This window comes from Temnothorax curvispinosus, unplaced genomic scaffold (assembly GCF_003070985.1).
Source record: "Temnothorax curvispinosus isolate PA1 unplaced genomic scaffold, ASM307098v1 QBEX01009517.1, whole genome shotgun sequence".
NCBI classification, from domain to species: Eukaryota; Metazoa; Arthropoda; class Insecta; order Hymenoptera; family Formicidae; genus Temnothorax; species Temnothorax curvispinosus.
In genome coordinates, this window is record NW_020219297.1 from 288352 (window position 1) to 305218 (window position 16867).

Below are 16867 nucleotides of genomic sequence, written 5' to 3' on the forward strand. Positions count from 1 at the left end.
GCGTTTAATCACATGCTATACATATATTTGCACAGTCATTAATATCAACACGTTGAGCGCGCCAACGTAACTGTTTATCATAAAGCAAAAACAGTTATAACACAGCGATAAAATATACATATATCTATCACTGCATGCAATGTATTGAATACACCGATATAAAAGTTTTGCTTAATTAAACGCGTCTTGGTTTCGAGATAGAAAGAAAAGATATTATTGATATAATAAATAATAAAACGAAGAAGTTTTGTATTTTAGCAAATGTTTGTTTTTAAACAATTGATAATTTAAAGATTGAAAATATAGAAATTTATAAACATAATAATCGCGCGGAAATAGCATCGAATAAAGAACAAAGCATTAGAAAAATATTCTTTTATTTAAAGAACTCCCATGTTATAAAAAACGGGAAAAAAATGCAACAATATCGTTTTTATAGGCGATCAAGTGTAGTGTTTGTTACTTCACATCTTATTGTTCTCTTAATTAAAATAGCACACTTAAATATTCTTTCAAATTTTTGTAGGCTCTTTTATTTTCTTCTCTGCGTTTGGCATATTTTTGGCACTATTTTTCTTCTTAATATCTTCAACCGTGGACACAAACTTGAAGATATCATCCGCTAAAAGAGCTGGTTCTTCAAATGCAGCGAAATGACCTCCGCGCGGTAAATGATTAAACTGTATCAGATTAGTATATCTTTCGCGAAGGATACTTTCCGGTTGATAGAATAATTCGTAAGGAAATGCCGCACACGCTACCGGCACATCAATAGGCAATCTAGAAATTAGACATATGTTATTGGAAATAAAGCATAGAAAAATTATTTTTTAAATATAGAAAATAAAAAAAATTCTTATAATAGAATCGCAATAAAAAAAGAAACGCACTCGTCGATCTTGCTCGTCATATGGGCCTTGCTAAATTGCTCGGCATAAAGTCGTACACTTGTAGTCAAAGAGTTGGTAACCCAATAAAGCATGACATTATCTAAAAGCTCGTCTAACGTGTATTTCTCGAGAAGACCGCCATCGGGACGGAATCTGTACTCAGGATTCGTCCATGTACTGAACTTTTCCAAAATATATCCTGCTAATGCGACTGGCGAGGCTGCCACAGCAGTACCTTTAAAAATATTTTAACTCTTCAACAGATAAGCTTATCTTGCTCTCTTATCTGAAATATCTTAAATACACATAGAAATGATATTGGCATATTATAATAGTTTAATCTGAGACTTTACCTTAAATACAATTTTTAATAAATTATATCTAATTCAATGATAAAGAAATTAATAACACGTAAAGAGATTCCTATTAAAAGTTTTTTCCATAAAAAACTTCTTTATATATATCTATGTATAACCATGTACATACCTATAGTATCTGGTTTACTAGACTGTATATGCATGTATCCTGATTCCTCGAGGAGTCGACCCGTATGATATCCCAAAGGGTACATTCTATCGGAATATTCGCTCTCGACAACGAGCCATGGGACAAACGAACCGATTAATCTCCATATCATACTGGACTTGCTCATAACCATACACATGTTCGTATGAGTGCCAAGAATGCTGAAAAAGAATAATCATCGTTTTTATGCTCTTACGTACTCTCTTAAGTCGCATTGAATCGCATTAAGCAAGTCATCATTAATAATACGTACTTGTCCGGGAAAAGACTAGATAAATGCCCAACAACAGCGGAGCCCCAATCTCCGCCCTGCGTGTAAAATTTGTTAAAACCGAGACGCAACATAAGATTTTTAAATATAACAGCTATCTGAAAATAACAAACAATTTTTGCATTAGCATATTTTTTTTTCTTTCTTCGCTTTCTTCGTTGTCTTAGGCGCGTGAATAGAACGCCACTTAATAAGATTATTAAGGAGTTATTCTGTGTAAACTTTACCTGCGGCGAGGCTAATCCTGGTCGCACAGCTCCTTGCGAGAATCCGTATCCCGGAAGCGAGGGCGCAATCACCTCAAACACAAAGTCTTTGTCAGGACGCGGTGTCGTTAACATGGGAATAATCTTTTGGAATTCCACTACAGATCCTGGCCAGCCGTGAATAATCAACAATGGAAAAACCTTTACGTTTTTTCGTTCCGGTGGGATATTAGGTTTCACATGATAAAAATGTATGTCCAGACCTGTAGACATCAATGTCAATTTATGCAATTAGTTTTGTGTTCCAAATAAAATTTCATTTTAGCACATATACATATTAAATATGGCGAACGGTTATTTCTTTTACGTGGAGTCAAAGATTAACTAATCGTGCGATATTTGCATTTTTGTATTCTGGCATAAAAATAATGAAAATATGTTTTCTTCGATTCTGTCAAAGTGTTTTTAACGCGCCACAAAACCGGCTTGTCGTTTAGGTGCAAAATAGTAACGGGGCTTTTACGGGTTGCACCATAGTTGGGTTATCTGGGCTGGCATTTATTATTTACCGCTAATAACAGACGGAAGGGAAACAACGAGTGCTGAGAAAAGAGAAAAATAAAGAGATACTTAGTGAGCGCGATGCCGCAACTTGTTTCTGAGCGAGTCTTACAACTATCGCAAAATAATCACGAAACTCTTTCAAAAGATCGCGTTTGAACGACAAAAAGATTTATTACCTTGTATATTGGTTATGTATTGGGGATACTTATTCAGCAATGCTTCTCGTTCAGTCCAGTTATACTTTGTGCTCCAATATGCAAGAACATCTTTCAAATATGTCGTACTGATACCGTAAGTCCACGCAGAATCCTCCAATGGTTCCACGAATTCTCTCCTTTTTGTGATTCGTTCATTTAGGTCGTCAATTACCTTATTCAAGAAATTGCATTTTAGTTAAAAATACTTGCGCGTTCCTCCTTTGGTTTTTCTACGAAAGATTTATTACCGATTCTTTCAAATTGCGATAAAATCATATTTTCTCAGTCATGCTCAATCGATTGATTCCCTCACTGAGAAAAAAATTGTTAATCCGAAAAAATATTTAGTCCGATACGTTCAACTAAACATTTTAGTTAATTAACTAAACATTAGTTGTTTTAACAATTTATTTAGTTTCTTTAATCAAGAATTAATTAATTCAACTAATGTTTAGTTAACTAACTAAAATGTTTAGTTGAACATATCGGACTAAATATTTTTTGAGATTAATAAATTTTTTTTCTCAGTGCTCAAATTAAAAATAGCTAAATTGCTTGTTTTATTCCACATTTTTTTGGAGATGTATTAAAATTTTTTTTACAATGACTCTTGTATTTCTTTATCTTTTTCGTCACATATTGAAATATTCAACAAGTTTTTTAAAATACCTATGACAGACTTATGCAAAATTTAGCATTTTAAGTTGAACTGTGTCTGATACTTTTGCTATTTTAATTGGTTGTAAATATTTTTGATAAGTTTATGAGCCATGTTCCTTCATGACGTTTACGTAAAAGATTATTAATGTATATCATAGTTATTTAGTTTCGTTAATAAAAACTATGATTTCCGATATTAATGAGATGATAATATCGATTAATATAGTATCATAATACAGTATCGTGTTATGTGATTGAATGAAATAAAAATTACAAAATATATGCAAATACATAATCGCAAATATGTATTAACTGACTATGAAATTAGTATTTATTAATAGATAAAACTTTTTTTGTTACAATGTAAAAATGTCTTACATAACGAATCGGTAGAAGTATAGAGTGGAGCCTTGAAAACTATTTACTTGCCTTATAATAGATAAATGGCATATTTCTTTCACGACTTACCGACTTCGGTACTTTAATAACGAACGGTCGTACTTCCTTCGAGGCTCCCTTATTTCTTTCTGGCCCCCAGAATGTCTCAGGCAAGTCCGGTACATCTATAGGACCGGTTCTACGAATGAATTAATGACACTGAATCTTTATGATTGAATTACATTGATTGTTAGTTAATTATTTACAATTCCGATGTGAGAAAGAGAAAAGTTGTTTACCAGTCAAAACGTATTATTCTGGTTTAATGTGATTTATGGAACTTACCGGAATAAAATAGCTATACCACAGGCAAGAACAAAGATCACGGTCGTGGTCTTCCACATCGTGCGTCCGCTTCATACGACGTAGAACGTACGACTAACGATAGCGCTGCAATCCTGCAATAGCTCAGCTCAGTCATTGTTGGCAGAGATGGTAGGGGAAAATGGTAGGCTATCTTGTTGTGCACAGGTTTTATATTCCAATAATCTCTTCAGATATCTTGCCTCTGACATACGATAAAGTTGGTTGTTCAAACGTATACGAATCTTTCTATCGACATCCAGTCAATCTTTGTATAACTTTTTTTAGTCGTTTTTTACAGTTCAAGAATGATCTCTTTGATAATTTATGAATAAATTTTAAAGAATATTTGTGCAGTATAAATTCTCACAAAAATTTTCATACATTATATAATATATGTATAGTATATATAAAATTATGTATATATAATTACTTTATATATGTATGCCTATAAATATATATGTATATATACATATAGACATACATAATTATATATAACTGAATATGTACGTGAAGCAAGTGCTACAGTTTATTGAATATATTCTCCGGTATGTGGATGTTTACAAACAGAATCTAACGGGGGAAGAATACTAAATTATAGATCAGCGAATGCTATATTCATCGAATATGTTGAAAATTAATCGAGATATTGATTAAATCCATGAAACCCTTAAAAAATTAATTTAATTTAATATTATTGGCTTGTTAATAAACAATTATAAATTTATCTTCAAGGCTAATAAAATAATAGTCTTTAAACTGAATTTATGAAAAATTCGTGTACTACAGAGATTGCTCGCAGAATTGATCCTCGATGGTTGAGGCTATTAATTTCAAAATCGATTTTGTATATGTCTTAATGAGAATCTTAGTGATAGATTATAATTTTTTGCGCGTATTATCTTCAGGTCTTAAGTATCTGAAGCACATAAAAAATAACGGTTTAAAGTTTAAAGAGAGAGATAGTTTGCTTTTAATAAATAAAAAAAATGAGATTGCCATGTTTTTTGCAATAATTTATCATGTTTTCGGCTTGCTGAGATTCTTGATTTAGAATTTTCGATTATAATTTCCAACATCTAAAATAAACTCAATATACATATATGTACATACATTACATAATTACTTCTATCATCTCTATAGTAATTAGATACTAATTCTGAACTTTGAATCACATAGACAGTGAAGGTAATCGAAAAAAATCAGCTGTATATCTATTTTATTATTTAATTGTTTTCTTAATATTCTTTTTTTCTTAAATGTCAGATACATCGTGAATATTTTATTCTTTGCACTTCAAATTAATTTCGTTCAACGTGGACTGTTATCGCACACTTTAATTGCACTTTTTGTTTTGTGAATTTATTAATCTCACCTAAGAGAATAATCAATCTCGCTCAATTAAGAACATTTTGGTATCTTTTTTAAGAGATATTATCTGCAAATTATGCATTTAATTTTCGTTTCAAACGATGCTAATAACGTCGCGAAATAAAGTGCGAAAATAATAGCGCTAATTCGTCGGAATTAATTTAAAATGTGAGAAAAGAATATTCGACGCGAATTTATTTTATAAAATGTTATATTTCGAAACGACAATAAACTGTCTGCCGCGCGATTTCGGTGGTTGTTTTTGTAACGTACAGCGGGACGGTTGCGCACGCCGCGCCGTAAACAAAGTCACCCCATTCCCCATTCACCCAACTACCGGCGCTACCATTCACGCTACGATGCTCGAACGGGCAGGCACGGCGCGAGATGCTCCGCGTATCGTCGCGTTAGTGCGCATCGAAATGCAATAATTTCATATGAATATTCAACTATTGTCTTGCAGTCTCTTGCATAATTAATTCCTATTAACAATTAACGGTATGCGCGCGTATTGAAATTATGAAATTACGATTAAGTCCATAAGCAAATGTGCCGCACAATTTACTCATCAGAAGTAAGAACAATAGGGGACGAGACGTATGAATAGCTGTTTTATTGCGATATTATTACGATGTCAAGCGACAATCATCTCGTTAGTGATGCGTGGAACTTTTTTCCATTCTCGTTTAATGTAATCTGCTTGTTATTCTCAGATTAATGACGCAATGTAGTGATTAAAATAAATCGCAATGTGTTGATTATTTATTAATAATACGTTATTTTTTGCGGGATTTACGCGTTTGTAATATACCTCGCACGCAATATTGAATTTAGATTTTATATTTTCGGATAGTTTATTGTGTTTTAATTGACCCTTATCTTAATTTTATTAATTACATCGTATCGGATGATATCAAAGTAACTTCCTCTTATATATATGGACTTACATACGTGATTATGGCAATATCAAAGTACTTGAGCTGCGTGCGAGTAACGTTGCCGTTTAAAAGCGTCGCGTCACTGCGTCGTGTCACGGTATTCTAGTAATATTAGTGCGCGATCACAATTAACCGTATTTTCGCGAGTGTTGTGCAACCAAGGAATCTGAGATGAGGAGAAAGAGTAGGCCTTTCTTAGGCATCGAGCGATGGCGAAGCGGATTATGAGGTAATTTATTATGTATTGTAAATATAATGTCTCACATAGGTTTATTCCGCTGCTTAGAAGGGGGGGAGGTAGAACAATTTAGCTTTAATATTTAATTCTGAATTATGTACAATTATTTGTGTGCTGATTTACTGCATGTGAAAATTGCATCTCTGCATTATTTAGTGACATATTTTGATGTTAATTATACGACATATTACACGACAGAATTAATTGCGAAATATAATGTAGCTACTTGAAATTTATGTAGCAATCTCTAATAATATAAAAAAATAATAGAAGGTGAAACATAAACTCTAATAAATATTTCTCATCGCAGTATAGGAGAATCTCTTATATAAATAATTTGAAAATTAATTTGTCAGTTATACTAACTTTTAACTTTTAACGTTTTTTATTAAAAATAATTCCAATAGCATATTGTCAATATAATATCTTTATATGAAAACTAAAAGTCGTATATTATCGAGAATATGAAAAATCGATATTGATACACAAGTTTATTGTACGAAAAACTTCTTTTTCATTTCGGATCTCATTTTTTATCGAGCGTCATCAGATGTGACATACTGAACTTTGAACGTTACGGAGTGGGGTGTAACTGACCGAAGTTTCTTTTCTTTCTGTTTATGAGTCTGCCTGTTGATTCATAATTCAAGACTTCCGTGACGTCCGTCGTCGTTACTATTCAGTGCATTCGTTTCTTATGCCAAATGATGCCACGTAGAAAGCATATATTAGCTATAAATAATACACTATTGATTCTATTTCTAGCCTGAAGCTCAATCAGCTATCACAATCGTCAATTTAAACATATAATATTTAAGATTTAATATTCTTATAGAGATCATTTTATATTAAAATTGTGTTGGTGTAAAAATATTTAAAGCACGATGAAAGTATTATATAATTCGAATGAAACAGCAGACATGACAAAAATGATTAATTCTTAAACGAAACTCATACATAAATACAATTTATAAAATAATTTACAAAGATCATCTTTGTAAATTACAGTCTACAAAGATGCTTTGATAAACTTGAAGTCGATTCTTGACTTGTAAAACCAATAGAGTATACGATACATAAGAAAATAATTCTCGATTACGCTAGATTCAATAAAATTGGGATACGTGGAAAAATAGGGTATGGTGTACAACCGTAGGATTCAATTAAAACAATAACAAATACATATATTTCTCGAAATGTGATACAATAGAGGTTTTCTTGTGTTGGTGGTCATATCTAATTTTTCTCATGTTTTTCATATTTTTATTTAAGTGGATCGGACGATTATTTATCGAAGACGCGGCGTCTGTTCTCTATCTCATTTTCTTACCGTTCTATTTGGAGCAAAGCCGGCGGCCGCGTCTGTCTCTCGCGCTGCTATATAACTCTCTACTATTTTATTTATTCCTATTTTTATTTATCGAATTGCGATGTGTGTCAATCATGCTAACGCGCTTCTTATAGGCCAAATAACTTGTGCCGAGATCCACGTTATATCGCACACTCAACATCATTAATAGCGGTTGAAACAATGATCGAGAAACAATGATCAATTCAATTTTTAGCACTAATAAACGAGCGTCTTTCTGGTAAAAACTTTGCGACACGAAGTCATTTTCGGTATTTAAAATTCGTGTTGCGAATAAACAGTAAAAAAAAAAGAAAGAGATCGTTTTCCTTGTCTATAAAATTCTGTATTGTCCTTAATGACGACAAGTGTGCGTGACAAGCAGAACATGTACGAGCTGATATTGGCTCGTGTTAAACTTCAAATAGATATTTTAGATAACTGAAAAACTTCCTTGCAGTCTACGTTATACGCTTTAAAGAATAACGTGAGAAACTTCGTATACAATCAGACGCGAAATTCTGTTTTCCTCTATTACGCTTTTTCGTAGGCAAGGCCAACGCTACTTTCTTTTCCGTTTAATTCATTACGTCGGGATAACAAGCCATGCAGTAGCTATTTTATCAGATAACCTTACGATATGATTTATTTTCGAAAAATAAAATTTTGTGCCGCTACTAAAATTATATGCGATACTATCGGGCGAAGGCGTTCGCTAAATCTGCCGACGCAAGATATCGATTCAGTAATCCATCGCACATGTCACGTGGAATTCTTCGTCATTTACGCAGCATTTTTCTGTTAGAATGTGCAAGGCAATCGTGAAGAACTGTAATCGGACGATTTCGTGCGCGCGACTTTCGGCAAATCACTCGAAGTATAAGGCATCGAACATTCGCGCATGAACATATAACGGTCTATCCGTAAAAAAAACCTTACGATTCCGACGAAATTACAATTACGTATACAATTTTATTCTTATATTTTATATAAGAAACGCGTATGAAAAAAATTAATACAGTAAATGGATATATAACACGCTTGAAAGATTTAAAAAATATTGCGAGGATAAAATGTTTTTACGCGCGGTCAATAAAATTGTCCTGCGATATTTAAAGCGAGTTTGCCGTCGATCGAACGCGAAGTTGAATTGAAACTTCGTTACATCGATTCTCTTACCCTCTCGACTGACAAAATGATGTTATATGTACAAAACGTCCGTGTTTCTCGTTTGCGCATCGAGTGTCTCTCTCGTACGGTTAAAAAGAAAAACCAGACTATTACGTATCGTCGGTACATAAATCTCTAACGAAAGTAAAAGCTTCGGCCTGGCGTTTGTCGTTATTTTTAAAATCATTAATCGTGGCGATTGGATTACAAATCTCGTTCGTCGTTCGGATTACTCGCCCACATTGTTGAAAACTCACAATATATCGGTCACTATTATTGTCACTAAATTTTGCAACGAGCACGAATCTCATTCAGATGTCGTTCAATCTCGCGTTGATCTGTACAATATAGGTTCTCTCTCTATAGCTATAATTTTTATAGCTACTTCACAAAAAGCGCATATCTCCTCATCGGTTCCACTTTCGCTCTCTCGATCGCCATCACCGATTCTCACGGTGATGGAAAAATAAACATCTAAAAACTTAAAAAGAAGGGCCAGTGCACGCGAGCCTGTAGCTAGCTTACATTTAAGCACGACGGTCATATCTTCGTGTCGTGTACATGTAATATTTTTACTTTTGCGACGACGCCTACGATTAACCTCGACGATGCCACGCACCCACACTGGGAGGCTACGCGATCCGATCGTCGGACACGGTTCGTTTCATATCGTTTCGTTTGTCTCAAGTTCCACGTTGATAAACCCCGTCAAAGACACAGCGCTCGTAATCGTCGCTCGTCAGAATGACACGATGTCTTAAAATATATTTTACAAGAGGGCATCCTGTACAAAAGTTTGTTCGCTACGCAACAAATGATATCTCCGGGATGGGCCGGTCCATCATTCGTGCCCCGAGCCGCCGACGTTGGGCCAGCGGGCGATATTTTACGAAAGAAGAAAAGGGATAGAGTCGCGCCGCGACGCCTTCCGCGCACTCCAAGTACGCTCCTCGCGTAGCCGGATTGATTTCGCTACACGCTAAAAAGAGAGAGATAGAGTAGATAGGTAGATAGATTAAAGAGAGAAAGAGAGAGAAAAGAAACGATGAAAACGAAACACGTACGTCATCTATCTTACGATTAAAACAACTAGAATCACTTGTGTACCATCACCACGTGGGATACGCTACAGTAATTAACGCATTCGCGGAGAACCTGGATAATTAACCCGTGCGCAGAAAAGCGTCGTGTTCTCCCAACCATCGCTCGCCTCCGCTCCATGTCGCGACCTAACGATATAGCTCTTTACGTGTGGCAGTGCTCAGCGCCGACGAGATTCGTCTTTTCTTCGCCGAAGAGTACGATTTCATGAAACTTGCGTCTTATACGTAGCTTATTCTCATAATAATTCAATCCATTGTAATATGGCTCCCTGTGCAAATCTAGAAAACTCGAATGCTGATGCTGGCGAAATCGACATATCTCGTCGTGCGCTGCACGCACGGATTTATTTACGTGTAACGAACGCATCTCCTTCCTCAAACGCATACTCATTGTATTATGTGTATGTGTATGTTGTGTGTATATGTATATATATTTCTCTCTTTACTTCAAATTATATATATATATATATATATATATGTTCTTATGTATATATATATATATATTCATATATGTAACGCGCACGCGCGTATGTGTGTATGTGTGTGTATATAATCTAACTATACATATAACTATTTACAAGTGGAGGAGTTTTCTAGAGCAGGACAAGGAGCGAGGACTCAATAAGAATTTTATTCGAGAGTAAGAGAAAGAGAATGATAGAGAATAGGATCCTCGGAGATTTCTGAGGAAGTTGGTTGTCGGCTTTAGGGTAGCGGGGCAGTCGATTTGGGAGTCGATGGTATTCGTCAACATTGCTCCGCGTCCCCTTCGCTTCCTCCGCGACGGCGAAGGCTGCTATGTGCTGCGACTATAAGCGAGGGAGTTGTAGCTGGGCGGTGATGCACCCTCGTATCCGCATCTCTCTCTCTCTCTTTTTTCGCGTGTCGCTCGAGCTGGTGCATGGCCGATGACGGGGTGTTAGACGTCCGTGTACTTGCTCAGTTTGTCGCGTAGCAACATGTTCTCGTTTTTTAACCGGTCCAGCTCCTGCCGCAGACCCATATTCTGCAAACAAAGCGAGAAAATGAAGGTTCGACTAAACTTTTCCCTTTTAACCAAACGAAGACATTCATTTAAAAATCGATAACTTTGGCAAATAGTATATTTCAAGTTTTAATTCTTTAAACGGCAAAGTGTATAAAATAATATAAGCTGCACCGAGACGAGCTTGATATATTAATACAAGCCATTCACTATAGCTAGAGATAATTTTATTTCCGTTGTATTTACGATTTTGATGAAAAGTCTACGAAATCTCGATTTTACTTAAAGCCTCCGCACAACGAAAAATATAAGAAACAAGGAACAGATATTAGCGATTAGGACTAAATCAGGAATAAAACTGAATGCACGATTAAAAACACAGACAACAGAAACAGAGAATAACGCAGGCAATAGATTTGTAACCTATCGGAAGCCGTGTATTAATGCTACACTAGCTTTATTCTTGATTTCTTATTTCTAATCGCTAATATCTGTTCCTTATATTTTTCATTGTGCGGGGGGCCTCTAGTTTTTTCCAAGTCTTGAATCTTATATCTTTAAACGTCTCCGATAACTTTATGAAGCAATTGCATTGGTAGATGCAGTCTATGTAGCAGTTTCAAATTTCCAGCCGTGAGAAAATTTACCTCTTTCTCGAGGAAGCCGGCCCTGAGTGCTATCTGGTTCTCCTTCATGCGGCGCGCGTCTCGCGATCGTTTCGCTGCCATGTTGTTCTTCCTACGACGCGCCCAGTATTTGTCATCTTTCAAGTCATCCGGAACGAACTGCGGCCGCAAACGGAAGAGAGAGAAAGAACATAAGAACGTTAGAGTTAGAGAACGCTCGTATTCATTTACGATTTACGTCGCGAAAAATTACGAACGCGTAGTTCGATGAGGATTCAGTTTATTTCGATAACTAGCAAATTTGACGTCGGAAGCAACGAATAATATAATTATGTAAACACGTTATGTAACAACAATATAATTATGGAGACTCACCTGCTTCCGCGATTTCTTGATCATAGGTTGGGGTTTGAGCTCCTCGTCGGAGAAGGCCCGGGTACGTGGATCGAAGTCTCGCCCCGATGAGGCCATCGAGAGCGCTACAAGAGACAAGCCATATTGTATTCGTGACGAGTCCCCGGAATCTGTTGCGCGGAAGGGGAATCGACAATGTCGATGTTAGTCTAGTTTGCTTGATGTACTCGACAAGCTCGACGTTATTGCAATACAGATTCTGAGATAGCGTATACTTCTTATCTTTTCTCCGTCTTGTTGTAAAAATGCAGCTGCGGCTGCTGCATTATTTACGTCAGAGTTGCGGCTTCTTTGTACTTTTCGTTCGTCACTCCGTTTTTAGATCGTTTACTTTCAGTAAAACTTTCCATTTATGACTTTCTATTGCATTTCTCTCTTTCTCTACGTACTCTTGTACTTTGTTTTTCTTAATTTTCCTATATTCCATTGCACATACATTTGTACATTATCGAGTACTTCATTTTCTAAAATTATTCGGTACTGATATTTATAGACGTACAATATTAGAGGTCTGAAGTTTTTATCCCTTCGTATGAAATCGTGTGAATCACTTCTCAGGATCTCGATATCGCGAACGACGGCTATGACGAGGAATAAAAGTGAGAGAGCGAGAGAGAAGGTTGTATTTTACTCACTAGAATCCGCGGGAGAGGGTGGGTTCAGGGTGTCCGGCGAGCAGCACTCGCTCGGCGATGGTGATCTCTCACGCTTGGTAACTGGTTCCAAATGTAGACCCGCTGGTCCCTGATGTCCGGGGGCTTCAGTGTTGTTGATTTTATGAAGCTGGCTGCCTTGCATGGCACCTTGTCCACCACCAGCCACACCGTCGACGGGGATGCCATTTTCAGAAAGAAACTCATCAAGGTCGACGTACTATTAACAAAGATCTGAGGTGTTATTTCCGAGACGATTTCTCGGGTCTTTATCAAATTCGAGTAGGGTTTATCTTAGGTTTCAAGGTAAACTTGGGCGAATACTTAGAATTCGCAATTTTTAACGGGCCCATAAATAATGATAATACAATCATATATAAATAATATTGTAATACATGTAGACTTTATATCAATACAACTGATAAAGAGACCAAAGATATATTTTATGTTAATTTAGAATTGAAATTTAACTTTATAAGTACACAATCAGTTAATATATTTTGCCCAAGTACATAAATTAAAACCACTATATTAATATGAATGTGAAAGCTGGTGTGTCCACATTTTTTCTACACACACATATATATATATATAGATATACATACTGTGCTCTTAATTTTGAAAAGGCATATAAAACCAGGCGGAACTTTTGAATGTAATGAAGAAATAGGCTTTCGTAGAAAAATCTTTCCATTTCTATTTCATTTTGCACTTTGTAATTTTGCTCTGTTTCTTTATCGAGATTCAAGTGGCGTATCGCGATGGAAGGAACGCAAGTGGTGAAAGTTGGCGAAAGGTTTATGAAGAGTTTTATATACTTTTCCAAAACTTACATTATTTATACAATTTATTCGGATCGCACAGCTATATATTTCAATTATTAATTATCATGCATATATACCCATATAACTGTATAAATTAAGACGATGAATTGTTTACGTAATATTATACGCAAGCAATTGAGTTGCTTTCCTTAGAAGATAGACAAGTTTCGCTATTCTATAGAGAGTTATCTAAAAGGATATACTTTTTTGATAAGTTATTCAGATGGTTTGGCTAAAAATAATAATGGAGATAGAAAAGAATAGCCGAAACTTCCTCGATTCCGCCGAGGCATAACGGAGAAAGCGGCCGCTATCGTCGCGATTGCATAGCGGCTTAATATTCGGCTTCCCGGTTTCTCGACCCAGGAAGGCGAATTATAACGGAATAAGTGTTACAATGGTCCGCTACATTGATTTTTTATTCAATTATATAGCGTGCATATATAGCCATTTCCGCGGCGGGATAACTTTCCGGGGAGCTTTGCGGAGCACATCTCAAAATCGATGCTATTTCAAAGAAAGACTCGTACAAATAACTTTAAAGAAGATATAAGGTTACGTGTTATATTTATTATCGCGATAGGTAATGGATAGAAAATCACACAAAGAGCATGGATTATGTCAACGAATAAACAATAGTACTCAAAAGACAAAACGTACGACACATGATTAGTTTCAGTTCCCGATTTTATTTTATGAAATTTTGGGATTAAATTCAGCCAAATTATAGGCTTACCGTATCGCGCCTTTATACATACATGGTTTAATACCTTCAGGTCGGCATCGTAAGGCAAAGTTTTGTCCCAGAGATTGGGCCCGAGAAAGGCGGCCTGCGCTTCCACGTTGCCCCAAAGTTCGCCGTCGGCATCCTTCTTTTCCTCTGGCCCATCTTTACCTTGTTTCCCTGCAAATTCAATTTCGTTTGCTTATAGATAACAATATTCGTAATCTTTAATTACAATTTCTTAGGCCGATAATTAGTTTTACGACATAAATATTCTGTAAGTATAAAGTCTGTTCCATTGCGAGAAATCTTTTTTTACGGGATTATTCGTGTATTTTAGATTGCGACCGTTCCACGATCGAATTCATAACCGCGTTAAAGACAATCTTTTCCGACGATACTCTCGGACACGTGGAGATATTAAGAATGCTATTGACAAATACGTTCATTCGCTTTTACAATACTTCTACTTTCTCAATTCTTTTTCCCCAAAATTTCCGGTATACATATACAATATAACACCTTCTTCATCGCGGTATTCATTATACGATGTATATGACAATGTGCAATTTTACACATCTTCCGGTTTTCTAGTATTTCCAGTATTTCCTGTCTTTAGTATCTTTCCTACAATTCTTTTAGACTTTATGAATTTATGCTAAAATATTATACGCCCACGTAAAAAATATATATGAGTATTTTTATATATACATATAAATGTATAAAAACATTTAAACCTTAACGAGCTTTTTTATAAACTTTTTCATATTTTAATTCTATATGATATTATGCATTATTCAACTAGCACTCAAATTTTTCATTGCATCGTTTGGAATTGAAATTCACGCGTGGAGAAAATGGAGAAAAAGAGTATAAGCTAGTCGGTGGCCTTGAAGATGCTCATCCAAAAATAGTAAGCTAGTCAGGATCATCATCTTTTCTATCCCGTCTCTTCTCATTTTTTTCTCCATGTTCATACAATATTGTTCTTTTAACATATTATAAACGCTCATCAGTTATTAATAATTATGAATTGCATCAATATTACAGCCACATCAAATTTATCGCGTAGAAGTACATATTTTTTGGTTAAATAGATTATGCGTAGTGCATAGTGCATAGTGTGTGTATATGCATACTTCCTGATGCGTATTTCTGATCGTCTGTATTATCAAGATTTGACAAAATTGTTCACAGTTATTTAGATTCGTGTTTCTATTTCGATAGTCATCGAGTCTGGGGAGTGTCGGGTCGACTGTCAAGGCTATGAGAACGTGCCTTGTCATGCTACGATGTTAGTTACTAAGACTAAGATATGTCGGATGGAAATAAAAAGGATTATGATAATTATGAGGATAATGATGGTAATGATAGTAATGACAATTATATTTATGATGATGATGATGACTATAATGATAATGATTATGACAGTAACGATGACGATGACGTATAAGGATCATAATGATTGGCAACTATGTCATGATAGCAAATATACTAAATAATCGTAGAAATAAACGATGTACATATGTATAAAGCAATGAAAGAAATTTAGGCTTTAGACCCCTATTGAATTGTCCCCGCCGGAGATTTCTTTTAAGAATATGTTTGTCATCTTTTTCGAGCTTTATACCGCGTAAAATATTACCAAGGGCAACGTAACTCTATTCGATGGTATGCTAATTCCGTCACTTCTCCACTTTTTTCACTTTGGTTTACGGAATATCGGCTTGGCAGTCCGCTCTCGCGCGAACGGTTTGCCGAGGTTTGTGGTTTCTGATGTACCAACGCGTTCTATTCAACTATTGTTGCAGTCGTGCCTGTAAATTCAAGGCTACACTCACAATACTGCGTCCTGTCGCGACAAATGTGTTGAATATACATTTACGCAAAACCGCGAGATATAGCCCGGTCATATAGCACTATAGGATACGCGCGATCGGACTCTCTCGAAAAGCATCACTAACAAGGCTTTTTGGTAGCGATAAGCGCGCGAACATCATGGGTATCGTGGCTAAAAAATGTTAATAACATGCGTTCGTGTATGGTACGATAAAGTAGGAGATATTCGGCCGATTATCGGTTGGCTAAAAATAATCGGCGTCTATGTAGCGTCGATTACAGGAGCGGAAAGTGAGATCGCGATCGAACCGCGCCTGTGGCGTCGCCTTAGGCGCTCCCGGCCGGGATTTCTCTGCAGCGCGTACGATGGCTAAACAACTAAACAACGGCAGCCCGTAATTTGGTTCAAGGCTGCTCGTCGGCCGGCCGGCTAACTCTGCGGAACTAATCTCGTGTTGCGAGGCGGCATTACCACCGGTACAGTGAGAGAACGGGCGGGGAGCAGCGTGTCTCGTTCGGTTACGATGTAATCGGGTCGAGGGACACGGGGGGGATCTTCCTGATTTTATCCATTCATTCA

At 36.1% G+C, this 16867-nt stretch overlaps 2 protein-coding genes across 8 annotated transcripts in view; both read right to left on the bottom strand.

Annotated features, from left to right (window-relative positions):
- Positions 1 to 360: 360 nt before the first annotated feature.
- Positions 361 to 4148, bottom strand: LOC112459090 (juvenile hormone epoxide hydrolase 1-like). Its single transcript, XM_025023020.1, has 8 exons — positions 4037 to 4148; positions 3782 to 3890; positions 2633 to 2825; positions 1914 to 2155; positions 1669 to 1784; positions 1377 to 1576; positions 891 to 1125; positions 361 to 780 (listed from the first exon to the last, which is right to left on the bottom strand). The coding sequence occupies exons 1-8, from the start codon at positions 4093 to 4095 to the stop codon at positions 513 to 515; spliced, it is 1422 nt and encodes a 473-aa protein (XP_024878788.1). The 5' UTR covers positions 4096 to 4148; the 3' UTR covers positions 361 to 512.
- A 6569-nt stretch (positions 4149 to 10717) lies between these two features.
- LOC112459091 (hepatic leukemia factor) overlaps positions 10718 to 16867 on the bottom strand; it is a 66298-nt gene continuing 60148 nt past the window's right edge. For 3 of the 7 annotated variants that reach the window (XM_025023026.1, XM_025023025.1, XM_025023021.1), the window contains 5 exons: positions 14483 to 14628; positions 12883 to 13120; positions 12209 to 12357; positions 11855 to 11992; positions 10718 to 11228 (listed from right to left, as the gene is read on the bottom strand). In XM_025023026.1, coding sequence (XP_024878794.1) covers positions 11142 to 11228; positions 11855 to 11992; positions 12209 to 12357; positions 12883 to 13120; positions 14483 to 14628 — 758 coding nt within the window. In that variant the 3' untranslated portion in view covers positions 10718 to 11141. The remainder of the gene's footprint in view (positions 11229 to 11854; positions 11993 to 12208; positions 12358 to 12882; positions 13121 to 14482; positions 14629 to 16867) is intronic. The other 4 variants (XM_025023027.1, XM_025023024.1, XM_025023022.1 and 1 more) reach the window with 3 other exon arrangements.